This window comes from Conger conger, chromosome 9 (assembly GCF_963514075.1).
Source record: "Conger conger chromosome 9, fConCon1.1, whole genome shotgun sequence".
Taxonomy (NCBI): Eukaryota; Metazoa; Chordata; class Actinopteri; order Anguilliformes; family Congridae; genus Conger; species Conger conger.
In genome coordinates, this window is record NC_083768.1 from 45,890,549 (window position 1) to 45,907,590 (window position 17,042).

A 17,042-nucleotide genomic window follows, 5' to 3' on the forward strand; every position below is an offset into this window, starting at 1 on the left:
GTTTTGCTGCCAGTGGTCCAGGGGCACTATTTAAGACTATTTCAAAATGAAATCCCATGAAACACCTGTGGTCTGAACTGAAGAGGGATATCAATGAGCCTGAAAAGTGCTGCATGGAGGAATGGTCAAAAAGTATGAAACCAGGGGTGCCAATAATTGTGGAGCCTGTTTTTTTTTTTTCGGAAAAAACATTTTTATTTGAAGACTTTGCTTGATTCCATTGAATCATTATATTTTACATTTATGGCATTTGGCAGATGCTCTTATCCAGAGCGACGTATATTTGATTAGATTAAGCAAGAGACAATCCTCCCCAGGGTTCAGGGCCTTACTCACGGGCCCAACGGCTGTGCGGATTGAACCAACGACCTTGCGGGTCCCAGTCATGTACCTTAACCACTATGCTACAGGCCACGCTAAAGTGCACTACTTTATGCATGTTGGAAAATAAAGCTTATGTCAATAATTTATATTTAATATTATTTCTTAGTTTACAGCACATTTTGTGGATATTTAGCCAATAATTCTGGAGCCCACAGCACATTCCAATTTTGACACTGATTGATGAATGGTGAATAACATGCTTGCTTTGGACAGACCATTCATGTTAGTACAGATTAATTTGCTTTTGGTGGCCATAAACATTTGAGAAAGTTCAATCTGGCATACCTGGACTGTATAAACTCAAAATGTGTGAGAATGTGTCTGCAGGCTTATAGATTGAATGAGTTGATTTATTGTTAATAATAATAAGGCAGATTTGGCACTTGTGTTATTAAAATAATTTCACTAAAACGTATTTAGAAACATCTATTTTTCATTTGCGGCAGGATTTGCCCTAGCTGACAGCCAATGCATAATCAAAACAGAGAAGTACTAATGTCAGCATTTTTACAATTCCTATTTCCCTCCACTGATCTTATTCTTCCAAAACATTATGTTGTATGTTGAGTCCATCCATTCTAATTGTCATGATACAGAGATGACCTTTTGTGATCTGTCTGAACAATTACATGAGTGGATATACAGTAATTGCTCAGCAAATATCAATGAATCTACTCATGTATTCATCAGTCCCTTCACAGGTATCTCTACAAATAATACATAAATTGCATTAATACATCATAATATGATATATTTTCTTACCTCTAACATATTTCCTTGTGAGAAAATTCCCAGCAGAGCTGTGTATTACTTTGTTCAAAAAAGCCTTTCCAGCTTCTGAGATGTTAACATCTGGAGACAGAATGGACTTTTCAGCATTCATCCTGACCCCTCTCAGTTTCGGAAAATCAGCCCAGTGTCGACTCACATGTTCAGTGGATACAAGTCCTGACTTTTTCCGGTGTCCGAAATGCACAGCTCTTTCATGACTGGAATCAAAACCACTGTGCCTCTCTTCAGAATATCCTATAGGGCAAGTTGCCATGTCAAGAAACCAAACATTTTCTGACAATTTATCAAGGTAAATGGTGCCATTTTTGCAACTGACATGGGCTTCTGCCAGTTCAATACAAATACATGTAATGTACAATCCAAGTAATTTGAAAGATTCTCCTTTTTGTTTCCACACCATATTTACAGGAGCAGTAAAGATCAAACATCAAGCAGTTCAGAGTTAAGTTAGTGTAACTGTTCCACTAGCTTGTGGATATATAGGGATAACACAACATGAACATTCTGTCCAGGCACAAACTGATAACTTGGCCCTATGTGACTCATAGCCGCCCATGGTTTCTGCGTCAGTGTTTCTGAGACACAGAATATGGTCATGACAATTGCTAAAGTTATCAAATTCCAGTTAAGACAGTTTGATTATCAACTGTTTAATTTTCCCCCACATAGCACAAGGTTCACATTTTAGATAACCCTACTTGCAACAATGAGAGAGAAAAAAAAATGTAATGTGATCTTAGGAGTGTAACACAAAAGCTGAAATTTAGAGGAGATAAACAAATTGCATTTGTAGTAGTAATGGCAGTAGATTAGAATATTTTTGGATGTAAATTATTCAGTTACAATTAGAATTGCTTTTTTATATCTTAGAATATAATATAAGTAACAGTTAAGGGGGCCAAGCACTCACAGCCACAAGCACCCAACTGCCAGTACTACCACATGTAAGTTATTTTGTTTATTTTAGATGTTGACATTTTATGACCATCAATGTTTGGGGAAATATATTGTGATAATATTTAGGGGGCCAAGCATTAAGGGTATGTAGGAACCCTATATTTTTGCAAGGATTATTATTAGGATTATTTTCCTTCTGCAAATTTATTATGCATGACACCTGTGCAATGAACACTCTAGGTAGTGCTACAGTGCTTTGCAAGCTTCCTTCCTTCCTGCATTTTTCTTGGTCTTATTTCTGATCCTTGTATTCACGTAATCAAAGTGCTCATTGCTTGTGAGATGATAGCTTGGGGGCAGGGACGGTGGAAGTCGGGGTGATCAGAACACTAAATGTTATGCCGCTATTGTCTCAACTCGCTCTGTAATTTTCCTGGTACAAGCATCGGTATAGGTACTTTGTTTGTATTCTGCCACTGATAGATATAGAAGCTGACTTGTCATTCTGCCAACACACACCAACCTGCAGTGGGAGTTACAGCAGTCGGCCTACTGAATAAATTATGAGAAGAGCTATCTAAAAATTGTTTTTTGAACTATTACAGATATGGAAATATTTTAGAGTCTGACCATGCCCTGGGGTCCGTTCCAGAAACCATTATTACTGGATCTATTAACTCTTTGAGACTTTGGTGATTTTTATGTGTTTCCACTATTTTACAGATTTAAACTGGTTTATCTACTAGATAACTCCTCATGTAACCCCTCATTTATTTTTTTCAGAAGACCTGTCCCTATCAGAAAATGTCAAATAAAGGCCTGGATATGAGTTGTTGAGCGCCATTATATGTTTTTTTATTTTTATTTTACTTTTTAATAAATATGCTATATATACTTCTGTATATCTACAAAATCAAAAGTGACAGTTCAGGTTACATTACAAGAATCCTACATTAAAAGAATGTTTCATGGGGTAAGCACATCTTATAGCAATGTTAATAGGACATGCTATTGCTTTATAATGTATATAAATGTCAGCATAGTACCTGGAGGAAATATGCTCGGAGAACTGAAGGTTTTCTTTTTTTGAAGACACTGCAAACAATTAAGCAAGCAATAAATAACTATCTACATCAGTAATACATTATAAAACAAAAATAAATTGTAATTTGTAAATGTATTAATATAATAACTGCTAATTATTATGTTTTGTCATGAACAGAATGATTACAAGCTAGTGAAGCAGGTGACAAACTGCTGACAAAAGCAGGTACGGTATTGCCTCCAAAACAATGGTTATATTCCAATAGTCATAACGGCAAATACAGTCGTAGAATATCTAGATGGTAACGTTTGTATTTTATTGCACAAACAGTAGAAACAACATGCAACCTATTTCCTACCACACTTTTCCCTTCCAATCAACTTTCCATGAATATGCTTTGATACAGCTCTTTCAGCAGTGACCTTCTGTGTCTTACCCCCCTTGCAGAGGATGTCAATGAGTGTCTTCTGGACAACTGTCAAGTCAGCAGTCTTCCCCATGATTGCCCGACCAAGTATTGAGTGCATATATGAACATACTTTTCAGAAGGTCGAAAAGTATGTTCATATCAAAATCTTTTTTTTGATTGGTCTTATGTAATATTCTAATTTTTTGAGATACTGGACTTTAGATTTTTCATGAGCTGTGAGCCGTAATCATCAAGACTCAAACCAAAAAATGCTTGAAATACTTCATTTTTATACTCTAGTAATGGAATGACACAATATAGTTCCAATTTTGTTTGATTTTATTTACAATAATTGTGAAGGGTGCCAATAATTTTGAATATGTATAAAAAGGATGGAACGTTCACCCAATGTGAATGTAATGTGCTGAAATTAAAGGTGACAGTTCTATACTTGAACCTCACATTCATTGTTTCATTCCAAATCCGAGTACAGAGCCAAAAGATCACACATGTTTTTTATTGCTGAAATGAAAGTACATTTTCATAATAACAAAGCTATTGTAATTCTTTCAAACATGAATATATAAAATATACACATACAGTACGTCATCCGAAGGATATAAAAGAAGAACTTGAACGTCTCTGTGTCAGCTGGACAACTCGGGGGAAAACATGTGATTTGGCATGTGACCAAGGACACAACCAAAGCCCATAGAGAGAGAAAGCAGACACCCTCCCCCAATCTCTTTAGAAAGCAGAAAGCCGTGCTACCTAACGTTGAACAACATCTGTGACTCAACTGAGCATGACTGAGCTCAGCAATTATACTTCCGGGTTTGAATCTGCTCCCCTCATGTTTCTGTTGGCGTCGCTGTCTACAGTTATGCAGTTCGGTAAGTAGGCATTCAAGCGCAGTTATGAAAATACAAGTCTTTAACACATACCAGGTTTCTTTTTTCTGCAGTTCATTTGTTACAAGATGAACAGTGGAGATTGGGGCGCATTTTTAGTTTTTTCGTACCACCCGGTAGAGCTATCCAGATAATGTAATTTTGTTAGCGAATAGCGGGATAGCTTTAATATGTTTCGGGGCCGCATGAGGAACTTACTTAAAGGAAGAGCAACATTAATTCTATCACCGTATTAACCTTTATGGTTCATTATTTTGTCTGCACTTTGTCTTTTATATTGCTGTAGTTAATTATTAAATCGTGCGATTTCGTAATCTGCTTGTAGACGGCAAAGATTGCTATTTATCTCATTGGACTCTATAGGCTTGCTGACTTCAGCATGGGCGGAGTCGGTTCCAAGCTCAAGTACAGAAATTAACGATTACTCTCTGTTGGTCTTTAACTGTCACATTTAACTTGCTTGGTGTGACAGCGTTAACCTGGTGAAGTGGTCAAGAATCAAGATGTCATTCCTTCCAGCATTGTTTAAGTATGTGGACGAACACCAGGAGATCTACGTTGAGGTAATTAATTGAAATGCATATAAGTGAAAGGAATGCAGACTAAATCGTTGCTTATTCAGTAGGTAACTTTATGTACTTTGAGCATTGTTAACTTTGAGTGATCAATTTAACTCTTGTTATCTGAAATGTAGAGTATGTTATAGGTGGATAATTCCATAGTAGCTGAGCACAAACATATGAACTTACTTATTAGTCAAATTTTACTTTTAATGTGTAGCATTACACCATTTGACCATTGTATAGCCTATACCTTACATCACAGGATGCAAAGTCTTATGCTTTTCAGCCAAGCACAATTAATGACTCTTGGAAACTTGCTTTCCACTAATGCTAACCTACCTTTTTTTCATACAGCAATAGGCTATGCATTTAGTTTAAATGTGTTTTTCTAAGAAAACATGGAGCTTCCTTAGAAAAGGTGCTGCATCTTATATCGTATAATTTTTTAATGTTTTTTTTTTTGTTTTTATTTTTTTTATTTTTTTTAAAGTATCAAAGCATCAGGTAGTTTATTACAGAACAGTTTTTGTTCCGATTTTTATTTCTTTCATCTGCCGACTCAGCTACTTAGTAGCCAGGGAGAACTGTAGCTGTTTGAGGAAATGAAGAACTCAGTTGCAACAGAGAATTTCAGTCATTTATAACTATGGCCTTATTAAACCAAAGATACTAGAGCCATAGTTTTGTAAAGCTCTGTACAGCAGTGTTTGCTGGTTTTTGCTTAGACCACAGTTGCAATCCTTGAATTTCAATGAGCTGTTAATTTTTCTTTATTAGGAGCCTTTCATGTTGAGAGTTCATTTTCCCTCGTAAGCCACGTTATTTCAGAAATGGCTACATGTACCATTAATAAAAAATAAAAAAAGTTTTTTCATAATTAGTGCTGCAGGTGCTGGAGCCCTGTTGGTTATTCTGAAAAATCTACTGTGCTGGTCATCATGATGGACCAGTTACTGGTTTGATGCAATGGAAGTGGTTCTTAGACACTTCCTCCTACTTTGCATTATCTTCACGGTTCTCAAAGTGTGATGGGAAAACAAACTGCGCTTTAGGGACCATTTTAGTTCCCACTGTGGATAGTTCCTCACTGCCTTTGTTTCCTGCAGCCCAGTGGAAAAGGGACTGGGATTCATGCCCCATTTGCCCTAGACTGATAAAAGTTATATGAAGAATGTTTTTATGTAAAAAAAAAAAATAAAAAACTCAACCGGCTCCACAGTGGTAATATGTTCAGAGCTCAGAGAACTGAAAGGGTCGAATAAAACCGCTTTCTTTTTTGATGACAAGGCACCACTTAAACAACAAGCGATGAATAAATATTTACAGCGTTAAAACATTATAAAATAAAAATATGTGATTAAACTTAACTGTATTCTAAAAATTTAAGTATAGAGGCATTTTTAAATGCATTAAGACAAAAAAAAGAAGAAAAAAAAAGACACATAGACCCCGTTCATAAATGAGTTATTTGACAGTGACTAAAGGGAGTGCTTTTGGATGCAAAGTGTGTCATTCCACTTCAAAGGGTTGAAGGCAGTATTGTCTAGTGTCCTCTTTTCTGATATACAAAGAATGCGGGGAAACAAGCCTGTGTAGACTATGTTGTTGACCAAAGCAGCCCAAGCGTCTATTCTTTGTAATGTGATGATTCAGAACAATATAGTTGCATGGTTTTGGCTGTCAGATTTGAACATCAGCTTGATAGGGAGGACTCCACCATGATAGGGAGGACTCCACCATGGCAAGACATCCACGGGGCCTACACTATCTACTGAAACATTGAGTAGATGGTGTAGGTAGGGCATCCTTCACTTAGACCTCCTATGGATAAGAAATGGGTTGTATGATTACATTTATGATCTCCACATTATAGTTATAGTTTATGCACCGATACATTAAAACCACCTGCATAAAAAAAGTTGTTTCATGATTAAAAATGCTTTAAATAGAATTGTCTATAAAAACTTATAAACTATAGTCCTATAAACATGTGTACTTGTATGAGCAGATAATCATAAGTGAATTGCATTCAGAAGTCAAATTTTTAAATGAAAACGGAAATCTTGTAAGCTCATTGGGAGCGGGAGGAAGTATTGTTTTGTTATTTAAATATCTTGGTATGTATTGGTGTTCATGATGATGTTTCACCATTCTTCCCTCCATTGGAATTGCATGGCACTGCATTTGGTGAAACTTATGAAGGTCAAAATGGTCATTAATTCAATGGCAAAATGTAGGGAACCTGAGTAAAACACGTTTTTAAAATGACTATTTAATTTATTTAATGAAAAAAGCTATCAAACACCAATGTCACCCCTGTGAGAAAGTAATTGCCTGCTTAATATGTAAACTATAATATAAACCAGCACCAATTTTAGGATCAAAAACTGCAATCAAACACTTCTTAGAATTTGATATCAATCTTTCACATCGCTGTTGAAGAATTTTACGGAAGATGGCTAACTATTCTTTTTAGGATGTAGATGAAATCAGTTATTTACCAAAAGAGACCCATTTTAGCTATAAATCTATCATTAAGACCAGAGAAATGTCAATCTTGGAGTCTTTATCTCCACAGATTCTAGCACGCAGCATTGGTATATCTGCTGTTTTAGAACATTAAGTACATATCACAACAGACGCTGCTGTTTCGGATTGTTAAGCACGTCACCCGGATCATTTTTGCGGTAAGTATCAAATGTGCTGAGTCAGAGCCAGAGGAATTGTGTGTTCATACCTCTGACTGCCTGTCCTTCCTCCAGCGTTTGGCACAGTGGGTTGCTGTGCAGAGCGTTTCAGCCTGGCCAGAGAAGCGTGGGGAGATCAATAAGATGATGGAAATGGCTGCCAAGGATATTGAGAAACTGGGAGGGACAGTGGAGCTGGTGGACATTGGCAAACAAAAGGTGAGATTGCAGATGACATCATTTAGGAGTGTTTTTTCATTCTTTCCTTGTTTTTCCATTAAACCGGGGTACAGGGATGGTATCTTTTTGTGGAAACCATAATGAAAAAGACAACACCAGTAAAATAAACTCATGAGCGGGGAACTCAGTTTTAATGGAGCAACATGGCCTCCATAGGGACCCTTTTTTTTTTTTTATCACATACAGAGAAGGAAATAATTATTTGATCCCTCTAATAATTATTTGCCCACTGACAAATAAATTGAACGGTCTATAATTTTAATGGTAGGTTTATTTTGACAGTGAGACAGAATATTAAAAAAAATAAAAAAAATAATATGAAAGATTTGCATTTGATTGTGTTTGAGCCCCAAGCAAAACATGACTTAGTACTTAGTGGAGAAACCCTTGTTGGCAAGCAGAGGTCAGACGTTTATTGTACTTGGTCACCAGCTTTGCACACATCTCATGATGGATTTTGGTCCACTCCTCTTCGCAGATAGAAGCTTCAGCTCCCTCCACAGATTTTCTATGGGATTAAGGTCCAGAGACTGGCTAGGCCACTCCGTGACCTTAATGTGCTTCTTCTTGAGCCACTCCTTTGTTGCCTTGGCCGTATGTTTTGGGTCATTGCCGTGCTGGAAGACTCATCCACGACCCATTTTCAGTGTCCTGGCTGAGGAAAGAAGGTTGTCGCCCAGGATTTCACGGAACATGGCCCCGTCCATCCTCCCCTCGATGCGGTGAAGTCGTCCTGTCCCCTTAGCAGAGAAACACCCCCAAAGCATAATGTTTCCACCTCCATGCTTGATGGTTGGGATAGTGTTCTTGGGGTTATAGTTAGCATTTCTCTTCCTCCAAACGGGGCGAGTCGAGTTGATGCCAAAAGCTCGATTTTGGTCTCATCTGACCACATCACCTTTTCCCAAGCTTTCTCTGAATCATTCAGGTGTTCATTGGCAAACTTCAGATGGGCCTGTACATGTGCCTTCTTGAGAAGGGGGATCTTGCGGGCGCTGCAGGATTTTAATCCATTACGGCGTAGTGTGTTACCAATGGTTTTCTTGGTGACTGTGGTCCCAGCTGCCTTGATATCATTAACAAGTTCCTCCCGTGTTGTTCTGGGCTGATCCCTCACCTTTCTCATGATCATCGATACCCCACGAGGCGAGATCTTGCATGGAGCCCCAGACCGAGGGCGATTGATGGTCATTTTGTGTTTCTTCCATTTCCGAATAATCGCACCAACAGTTGTCTCCTTCTCACCAAGCTGCTTGCCTATGGTCTTGTAGCCCAATCCAGCCTTGTGCAGGTCTACAATCTTGTCCCTGACGTCCTTAGAGAGCTCTTTGGACTTGCCCATGGTGGAGAGGTTGGAATCTGATTGATTGATTCTGTGGACAGGTTTATACAGGTAACGAGTTGAGACAGGTGTCTTTTATACAGGTTTACGAGTTGAGATAAGGAGTACTTTCTTAAAGCGAGAGGACTAATCTAACCGGACTGTGGGAGCCAGAATTCTTGCTGTTTGGTAGGGGATCAAATATTTATTTCACGCAATCAAATGCACTTCAATTTATCTGATGTGATTTTCTGGATTTCATTTTTGATATTCTGTCTCTCACTGTTAAAATAAACCTACCATTAAAATTATAGAACGTTCATTTCTTTGTCAGTGGCAAACTTACAAAATCAGCGTGGGATCAAAAAATGATTTCCTTCACTGTAGATGATACCACTTAAACTCTTCCAAGTATGTCAAGTGAGTGGCCTAAATAAGACGTTTTTCTTACCATTTTTGCACAACCCCATTTCTTCAAGATGGCCTTTGATGCCATCTTCAGGTAGTTTTTGAGCGATACTAGCATCACGTATCCTGTTTCAGCTAAATGCTTTCTCAACACGCTAATATCGTAGCTGCTAATCTATTAACTTCAGAGAGAACAAATTTATTGTTCCTGTGAGAATGTGTCCTGTTCTCTCCTCTTTACTTGGTTTTAGCTTCCGAGTGGAGAAGAAATCCCTTTGCCGCCAATTGTCCTCGGATCTCTCGGCTCAGACCCAGGAAAGAAGACTGTGTGCATCTATGGTCACCTGGATGTTCAGCCAGCCAGCATTGATGATGGCTGGGATTCTGAGCCCTTCACATTGGAGGAGAAGGATGGTGGGAATTCAGTTCAATCCCCCCCCCTTCCCTACACACACATTAACATTGACCATTACACTTAAAGTTTAACAACACAGTGCCTTTTGCAGTGTCAAAGAAGCAAAAGAAAAGTTTAAAAAAAAGGAAACGACACACAAAGCACAATCTGTGACTAAATTCAAGGCTCCAGACCTTTTCAACTGGTGGCACAATAAAAAGAAATTGGTGGCACAACCTGTTTTTGTGATATTGCGCATTTAAGCTGTTTTGATCATTTATTCAGTGGCCTGTATGATTTGTCATTATGCAGTAGGCCAACATTAAGGCTTTGAAAGCAGAAATAATGTGCAACATTTTATATGCATACATTTTTGAGAATACATTAAGTGCATAACAACAAATCAATGTGCCAACAGTGTTCAGTGTTAAAACGTAAGTGAAAGCAAGTAATGACATTTCAGTGTTTATTTTTGTAACCGCATTACTCATACTGTTCTGTAGAAATTTGACTTGCCAGTAGAACCTGTTTTTGTTTGTTCTTTTGCAGGGAAGTTGTATGGACGAGGCTCCACTGATGACAAAGGCCCGGTGCTAGCCTGGTTTAACTGCATCGAGGCTTATCAGAAAATAAAACAGGTACAAGCTTAACTTGTGAGGTGTAATGGGACTCCCACAAGAAATTATAGTATTTATAGAAAATTTATCTATTCTGTTTTGTTGCTTGTACCGTTATAGTATAATAGCCCCCATAGGCTTATCCCTTTCGCGTAGATGGCAAAATGTGTGGTGTTATATTTTTGGCTTTGTCTTCATAGTGCACTTTAAAAAGAGCATCCATATGAAGAGTTTTTCTTTTGAAGATTGACACCTCATTTTGGCATGTCTGCATTTTGAAACAGGAACTACCAATCAACATCAAGTTCTGCTTCGAAGGAATGGAGGAGTCCGGGTCAGAGGGCCTGGACGACCTGGTGTTTGCCAGAAAAGATTCCTTCTTGAAGGATGTGGATTATGTCTGCATTTCAGACAACTATTGGCTGGGAAAGACCAAACCCTGCATCACATACGGCCTCAGAGGCATCTGCTACTTCTTCATCGAGGTGAGGTCCTCTTTCCTTTTACTCTCAACTTTTGAGTGAACATTTAAGTGTCTTCCTTCTCCTTTCTTTAGTACACATGTTCTTTCTGCAATCCTGCATTTAACTCTAATTAACTGCATCTAAATGTATTTATTTTTATTTGTTTTTAACGTTGACCATATGTTGTGTTGTCCGCAGATGGAATGCTGTGATAAAGACCTCCACTCTGGTGTTTTTGGGGGCTCTGTTCATGAAGCTATGACTGACCTTATCGCACTGATGGGTAAGTCACAAGCTGCAGAAGGCAGACTTGTTGCAACTCCTGAATTTGTGTTTAAATATTATGTTTACACTTACTGAATGTGTCCTGTTTGGAGTAGAACACAGATCCATAGTAATTGTTTCATTCTTGCGAGTGATATCAAGCATTATGCATATCCTGTTGAGATGATGGAACTTTTAAAATGTAGACCAATTACTCTTGATTATGTTTAAAATGTTCTTGTGTTGTGTGTTGTATTCCAGTGTTTCTGCAAAAATCTATGGGCATTCATGCTCTTGGCTACAAAAGCTATCGTCCGAATCAATAATGTATACATATGCTGGTATTTCTTAACAATCCTTTCGAACTTCTGTGCAGGGTCGCTGGTGGATAAAAAAGGTAAAATCCTGGTCCCGGGGATGTATGATGACGTGGCCCCTGAAACACAGGAAGAGATGAAGCTTTATGAGAAAATTGACTTTGACGTGGATGAGTACCGCAGGGATGTGGGGGCATGCAAATTGCTCCACAACAGCAAGGTGGGGCTTGCCTTGTTCACCTATTATGATCTGTCTTTCTTCTCTGATGGTATGTTGGTTAAATGCAATGTAAATTGGATGTAAATATTGAGAAGAAGTATGTGGAGCTATTGAGTTCTTTCAGTGGAGAACCATACTGTGCCTTCAGAAGGTTTTCAGGCCCCTATTTCATATTTTAAATTGATGTCCATGAGCTGCTGAAGCATGATGGCTGCCCAAATCAACCCAAAAATAAGTCAAACATTGGTACAAACAGTACAGATGCAACGCATGCCATTAAAAATATTTCTCTAGTCATTTTAATAATATGCAATTGAACATACTTAAGTTTACAAACCTCTAGTCTCAGAAATATTACTGCCCACTCATATTGGGTTTGTTCCAAACATTAAATTAGTTTAGGCATGTTTCTCATCACCCATATTGTATCATAGTGTAAGAATTGTCTAAGCAATGCTTTACCATTTACTTTTTTATTTTATTTTGCTTATGCTTTACTGATTCCATTTAGATGTTTGCCTCTTCCATATTCTTAGGCAGGGCAAGCCTTGGTAGCCGCTCCTACAAAAAAACTATGTTTAAACACAGGCTTCAAGTTAGTGGCAGCAAAACCAATGAGCTTGCATACATACATGTAATGTGTGCAACAGGCACCTGTGTCAAAAAAATCCTGCTAATAATTCCCAATGATTTACCTCTCTTTCTGCAGGAGCAAGTCCTGATGCACCGCTGGAGGTACCCTTCTCTTTCTCTCCATGGCATCGAGGGGGCCTTCTCAGAAGGAGGGGCAAAAACGGTCATCCCCCGCAAAGTTATTGGCAAGTTTTCCATCCGCCTGGTACCTGACATGGACCCCAAGAAGGTGGAGAAGCAGGTATGCGTTACAAATGGGATAATTTCAGTACAGAATGTACTGTAGATCATCCGCTAGAATATTAAATGAGTTCATGGTTTTCATCTGCTGTACCTGCAGTATTGCAGGCCTATTCCCATAAAATTATCCAAAAGAAAATGATGTAAAAAAAAAAACGAGTATCTAAAGCAGGCCAGGGTTAGGTTTCGAGTGTTCTAAATTATGAGAGCAAAGAAATCAGTTTATTATTTTTGTACAGTCTTTACATAAATGGTTCCATTAAGTACAGTGGAACCCTCTAATAATGGACCCCATTATAACACAAATTTTGGATATAACATTGTCACAGCATGGTTTCTGTAGTATAAACCTTGTAATCCACAGATCTCACTTCTCTGAGACACAGCCTTCAACAAGATCAAGCTAAAAAAAAAAAAAAAAAAAGAACTTTAAACTACATACGTGATTGCGCAAGTGTCTCTGGAGTGGAAGAGGTTAAAGCCAATAAATCTTTATCTTTTATTGTGCTGCTGATGGCAGCTGAACAGATATGGAAAAAGATTGCAGTGTACACAGTAGGTAGTTTTACAGTCATGCATGTTTGACTTGACTTTAACTTGACTTAGAGCATCACATCAGTGATCTGAAAAAGTACAGTAACAACAAGCAGTTAAATTGATATCATATGGCTTCTGTCTTAATCCATATCTGAAGTAGTAAAGATCTAGTTTCAATCCCAGCGATGATATCAACTAATTACAGTACTTTTAAAAAAACAATTCAAAATAAATGTTACACAATCAGAATTGAGAACTCAAAAAGTTATTTTGCTAGATTGAATGGGTTGGGGGGAAATAAAAATACAAGTTAAACATAGAATTGTAATACACTCCTGATTGGGAACATACACAATGAGTGTATTTAAATTCTTATTGTTTCATATTAAAATGCTATATTTCATACCTTTTCACAATGGCATTTTTGTAGCAACATCGATTCGGTGTGTTTACGTTCTGTAACTGCTCCTATGTATGATATTTTCTACTGATATTGACGGGTGTGACAAACCCGCAACAAATTCAAATGTGATGACACATTCACAGGTATTTGCACTATGAAAATTAAAAGGCTAATGTCTAAAATCCAAAAAAACAACTTGGTGTGATTTGATATGAAATTAGATTTGATATGCTCCAAAATACACCTTTGCTGGATCATACTCGCAGAAAAATAAGCATGTGATTGAATTATAATAGTTTATCCAATTTGTGGGAGAGTACGATTCAGTGTTTTACGTACCTACTGTACGAGTACAGTATACAGGAGAATGTACTTTCTAAAACCCAGCGATCATATCCAAGTTTTATTTGTTGCATTATAGTTTTTATTGCATTTCTGTTTTCTTTTCTTATTTTACCCTTGTAAGGTAATAAGCCACCTGCAGAGTAAATTTTCTGAGCTGGAGAGCCCGAACAAGCTAAAGGTGTATATGGGCCATGGGGCAAAGGCTTGGGTGTCTGACTTCAACCATCCCCATTACATGGCTGGGAGGAAGGCCATGAAAACAGGTAAGGCTGTAATCCTCCGCATACAGCAACCTGTGCATGAGCTGCAATGTGGCGAGATGAGTTCTTTGTGTCTGCACTGTCTATCCCTTTGCTGCCACTAATGTAACAAAGATTACCAGGGTGGGCAGAGGAGATCTCGGGTAGAGAGCATGATGTATTAAAATAAAAGCACTTTTATATCTAGCAAGGTTGGTGGTTCAGTCCCCGATAAGCCGCGTTAAGATCCGCACAGCTGTTAACCCCACATTGCTCCAGGGAATGTATCCTGCTTAGTCTAATGAACTGTAAGTCCGCGAAATAGCATGTACTGTAATGAAACGAATGTCTGCGTTTCCTCTTGACCGCGGGCAGTGTTCGGAGTAGAACCAGACCTGACTCGCGAAGGTGGGAGCATTCCCGTCGCCCTCACCTTCCAAGAGGCCACCGGACGAAACGTCATGCTGCTGCCTATGGGGTGCTCTGATGACGGAGCACACTCCCAGAATGAGAAGCTGAACAGGTAAAGCATGCTCAGCGCTGTTCACCAGAATGAGAAGCTGAACAGGTAAACCACGCTCAGCGCTGTTCACCAGAATGAGAAGCTGAACAGGTAAACCACGCTCAGCGCTGTTCGCCATGCTTGCACTGGTTGAACAGGCTCCAGTGGCATTAGCTTGTCCCCATGAGGCTAAAACCGTGGCAGAAAAGCATATTTAAAGCATCTGAACATACTGTATAACAGATATGATAATCGCTTTGATTAAATTGCGTTTTACTCAAGCTTTATATAGCTATTCATAGAAAACATGCACCCACATGCTGCCAAAATGGGACTATTCATGTTGTACTATAACCTCTGTAGAGGTTGAATTTGTGATGTTAAAAATAAGAATGTGACCGAATGCAGGCTTCAGCTAGGTGTCTTGCACTGTAATAGAGTACCATTAATGAACATTTTTGAAGTTTTATTTGGGACTCCAGCATTACAACATTTACTCCAGAATTGACTCCTGTAATGTACTTGGTGGGCTTCCTGCAAAGTCCATCCATAGGCAGTCCAGAACAGTGTAGCCAGAGTTATCACCAGAACCAGGAAGTTTGAGCAGATCACTCCTGTCCTGGCTGCACTCCACTTGACTTCAAGATACTGTTGCTGGTTTTGAAGTCATTGCATGGTGATAGCCCCTTTACCTCTCTGATCGACTGTATCCCTTGTAATCCCCCTGCTCACTGAAGTCCAGTAGCCGCAGCCTTTTGGCGGTACCCAGAACTTGGCTTGGTGATCAAGCTTTTTCCTCCATTGCATGCCTGTGGAACAGTCTGCCCGAACATGTACACAATCACAATCATTTGCGGTATACAAAGCCGGGCTTAAAACCCATTTATATGAGTGTGCCTTTCCTAGTTTATTGACTACATGATACGGATTACTGTCGTCCTGTGATTTTATATTACTACAGTGTTTTGTACTTTGATTCTTTTATTGTTGCCTCGAAATTTCTGATAAATGGTTGATTGGGTGTATCTCAAGCCTTTGTTGGCTCACAAATGTTCATTTGGACATAAGTTTTGATGTGATATTCATGAACACAACAGATGTAATTTATGTGGCACCATTACAAAATTTGAAAATGTGTAGCCAGGATACCTGTATTGCCAAATCTGTGATAATCACTCATGTTCTCTACTGGTCTTCACCAAAGTCAAAATGAATTATTTTGACTTTGGTTAAGACCAAAGAACATGACCAGTAGAGAAATAATTCATTTTGACTTCATATCAAATCACTGGGAACTGGTAAAATACATTTTGTATACAATAGGAAAAGTGTAATTAGTTCTCCATGGTTGGCTTTTTCTCTGCTCATGCCCTGCGGTCTTTAGTTTGGCATAGGGCATGGTTGGTGTCACAGGCCTGGCAACAAGGAGAACATTGAAGAGGATAATTTAACATTAACTGTGTCCTGGCTTATGCACAATACAATGCATGTATCTCAGCTGCTAACAGGATCCTAAGCAGAGAGGTCTAAACCCACACATTTCCCTACTGGTGCTACTTTTCCCTAAAGACAAGTGCTGTCATGAACCTTGCTCTGTCATCCATTTGAACAATAAAAGCCATACTCTTATCTTTTTTCAGGTCCAACTACATCATGGGAACAAAGATGCTGGGTGCTTACTTCCATGAAGTTTCTCAGCTACAGTAAAACCATTGTGTATGGATTCTCATGCACACCCGAGGTGACGGCATCAAAGTGCACCTGACAGTTTTCATAAATTCAACTGACCTCTGTGGTCATCCTCCTGACTTATATTTTGACCGAGTGCTGTGACATTATTTAAAGTGTATTGAATACAATACACTTTGTTTTACAGAAAGGAGACCTTCATGTATGGTGTAAATCTTGTGTAACCAGGCAACTGAATTTGATTCTAAATCTGTATTTCATAATTTCATAAGTCTGCAATGTAGTCTCTTATGTAGGAATACTGCTACTGTACTTATATAGGAATAATGTACAAAGCAGTCACAACTGGACACATGCTTCCAAGCCTTCTTCCGGGCAGTCTATGTTGAATGTCCATTCTCTGCTTTTTCCATTTTGAGCCAGGTGAAGGGATTAAAGCTAACGGTATTGATTAAAAAGGGCATTGTAACACCATTGCAGCTGTCTGTTGTAATTTAACTTGAATACAGTGATAGGTTGGA

General features: G+C 38.6%; 1 protein-coding gene across 1 annotated transcript; it reads left to right on the forward strand.

Moving 5' to 3' along the window:
- Window positions 1–4,269: 4,269 nt before the first annotated feature.
- On the forward strand, window positions 4,270–16,995 carry LOC133136273 (cytosolic non-specific dipeptidase-like). The gene is made up of 12 exons (XM_061253598.1): window positions 4,270–4,420; window positions 4,911–5,001; window positions 7,764–7,907; window positions 9,909–10,071; window positions 10,601–10,689; window positions 10,953–11,153; window positions 11,331–11,415; window positions 11,773–11,933; window positions 12,643–12,807; window positions 14,213–14,354; window positions 14,706–14,853; window positions 16,473–16,995. The coding sequence occupies exons 2-12, from the start codon at window positions 4,942–4,944 to the stop codon at window positions 16,537–16,539; spliced, it is 1,425 nt and encodes a 474-aa protein (XP_061109582.1). The 5' UTR covers window positions 4,270–4,420; window positions 4,911–4,941; the 3' UTR covers window positions 16,540–16,995.
- The last annotated feature ends 47 nt before the right edge of the window (window positions 16,996–17,042 follow it).

Bases quoted from the DNA above. Each gene is read 5' to 3' on its own strand.
- LOC133136273 (XM_061253598.1), top strand. From the start codon at position 4,942: ATGTCATTCCTTCCAGCATTGTTTAAGTATGTGGACGAACACCAGGAG. The intron at 11,934-12,642 runs GTGGGGCTTGCC...CTCTTTCTGCAG, and splicing joins AATTGCTCCACAACAGCAAG to GAGCAAGTCCTGATGCACCG. The intron at 14,355-14,705 runs GTAAGGCTGTAA...GACCGCGGGCAG, and splicing joins GAGGAAGGCCATGAAAACAG to TGTTCGGAGTAGAACCAGAC.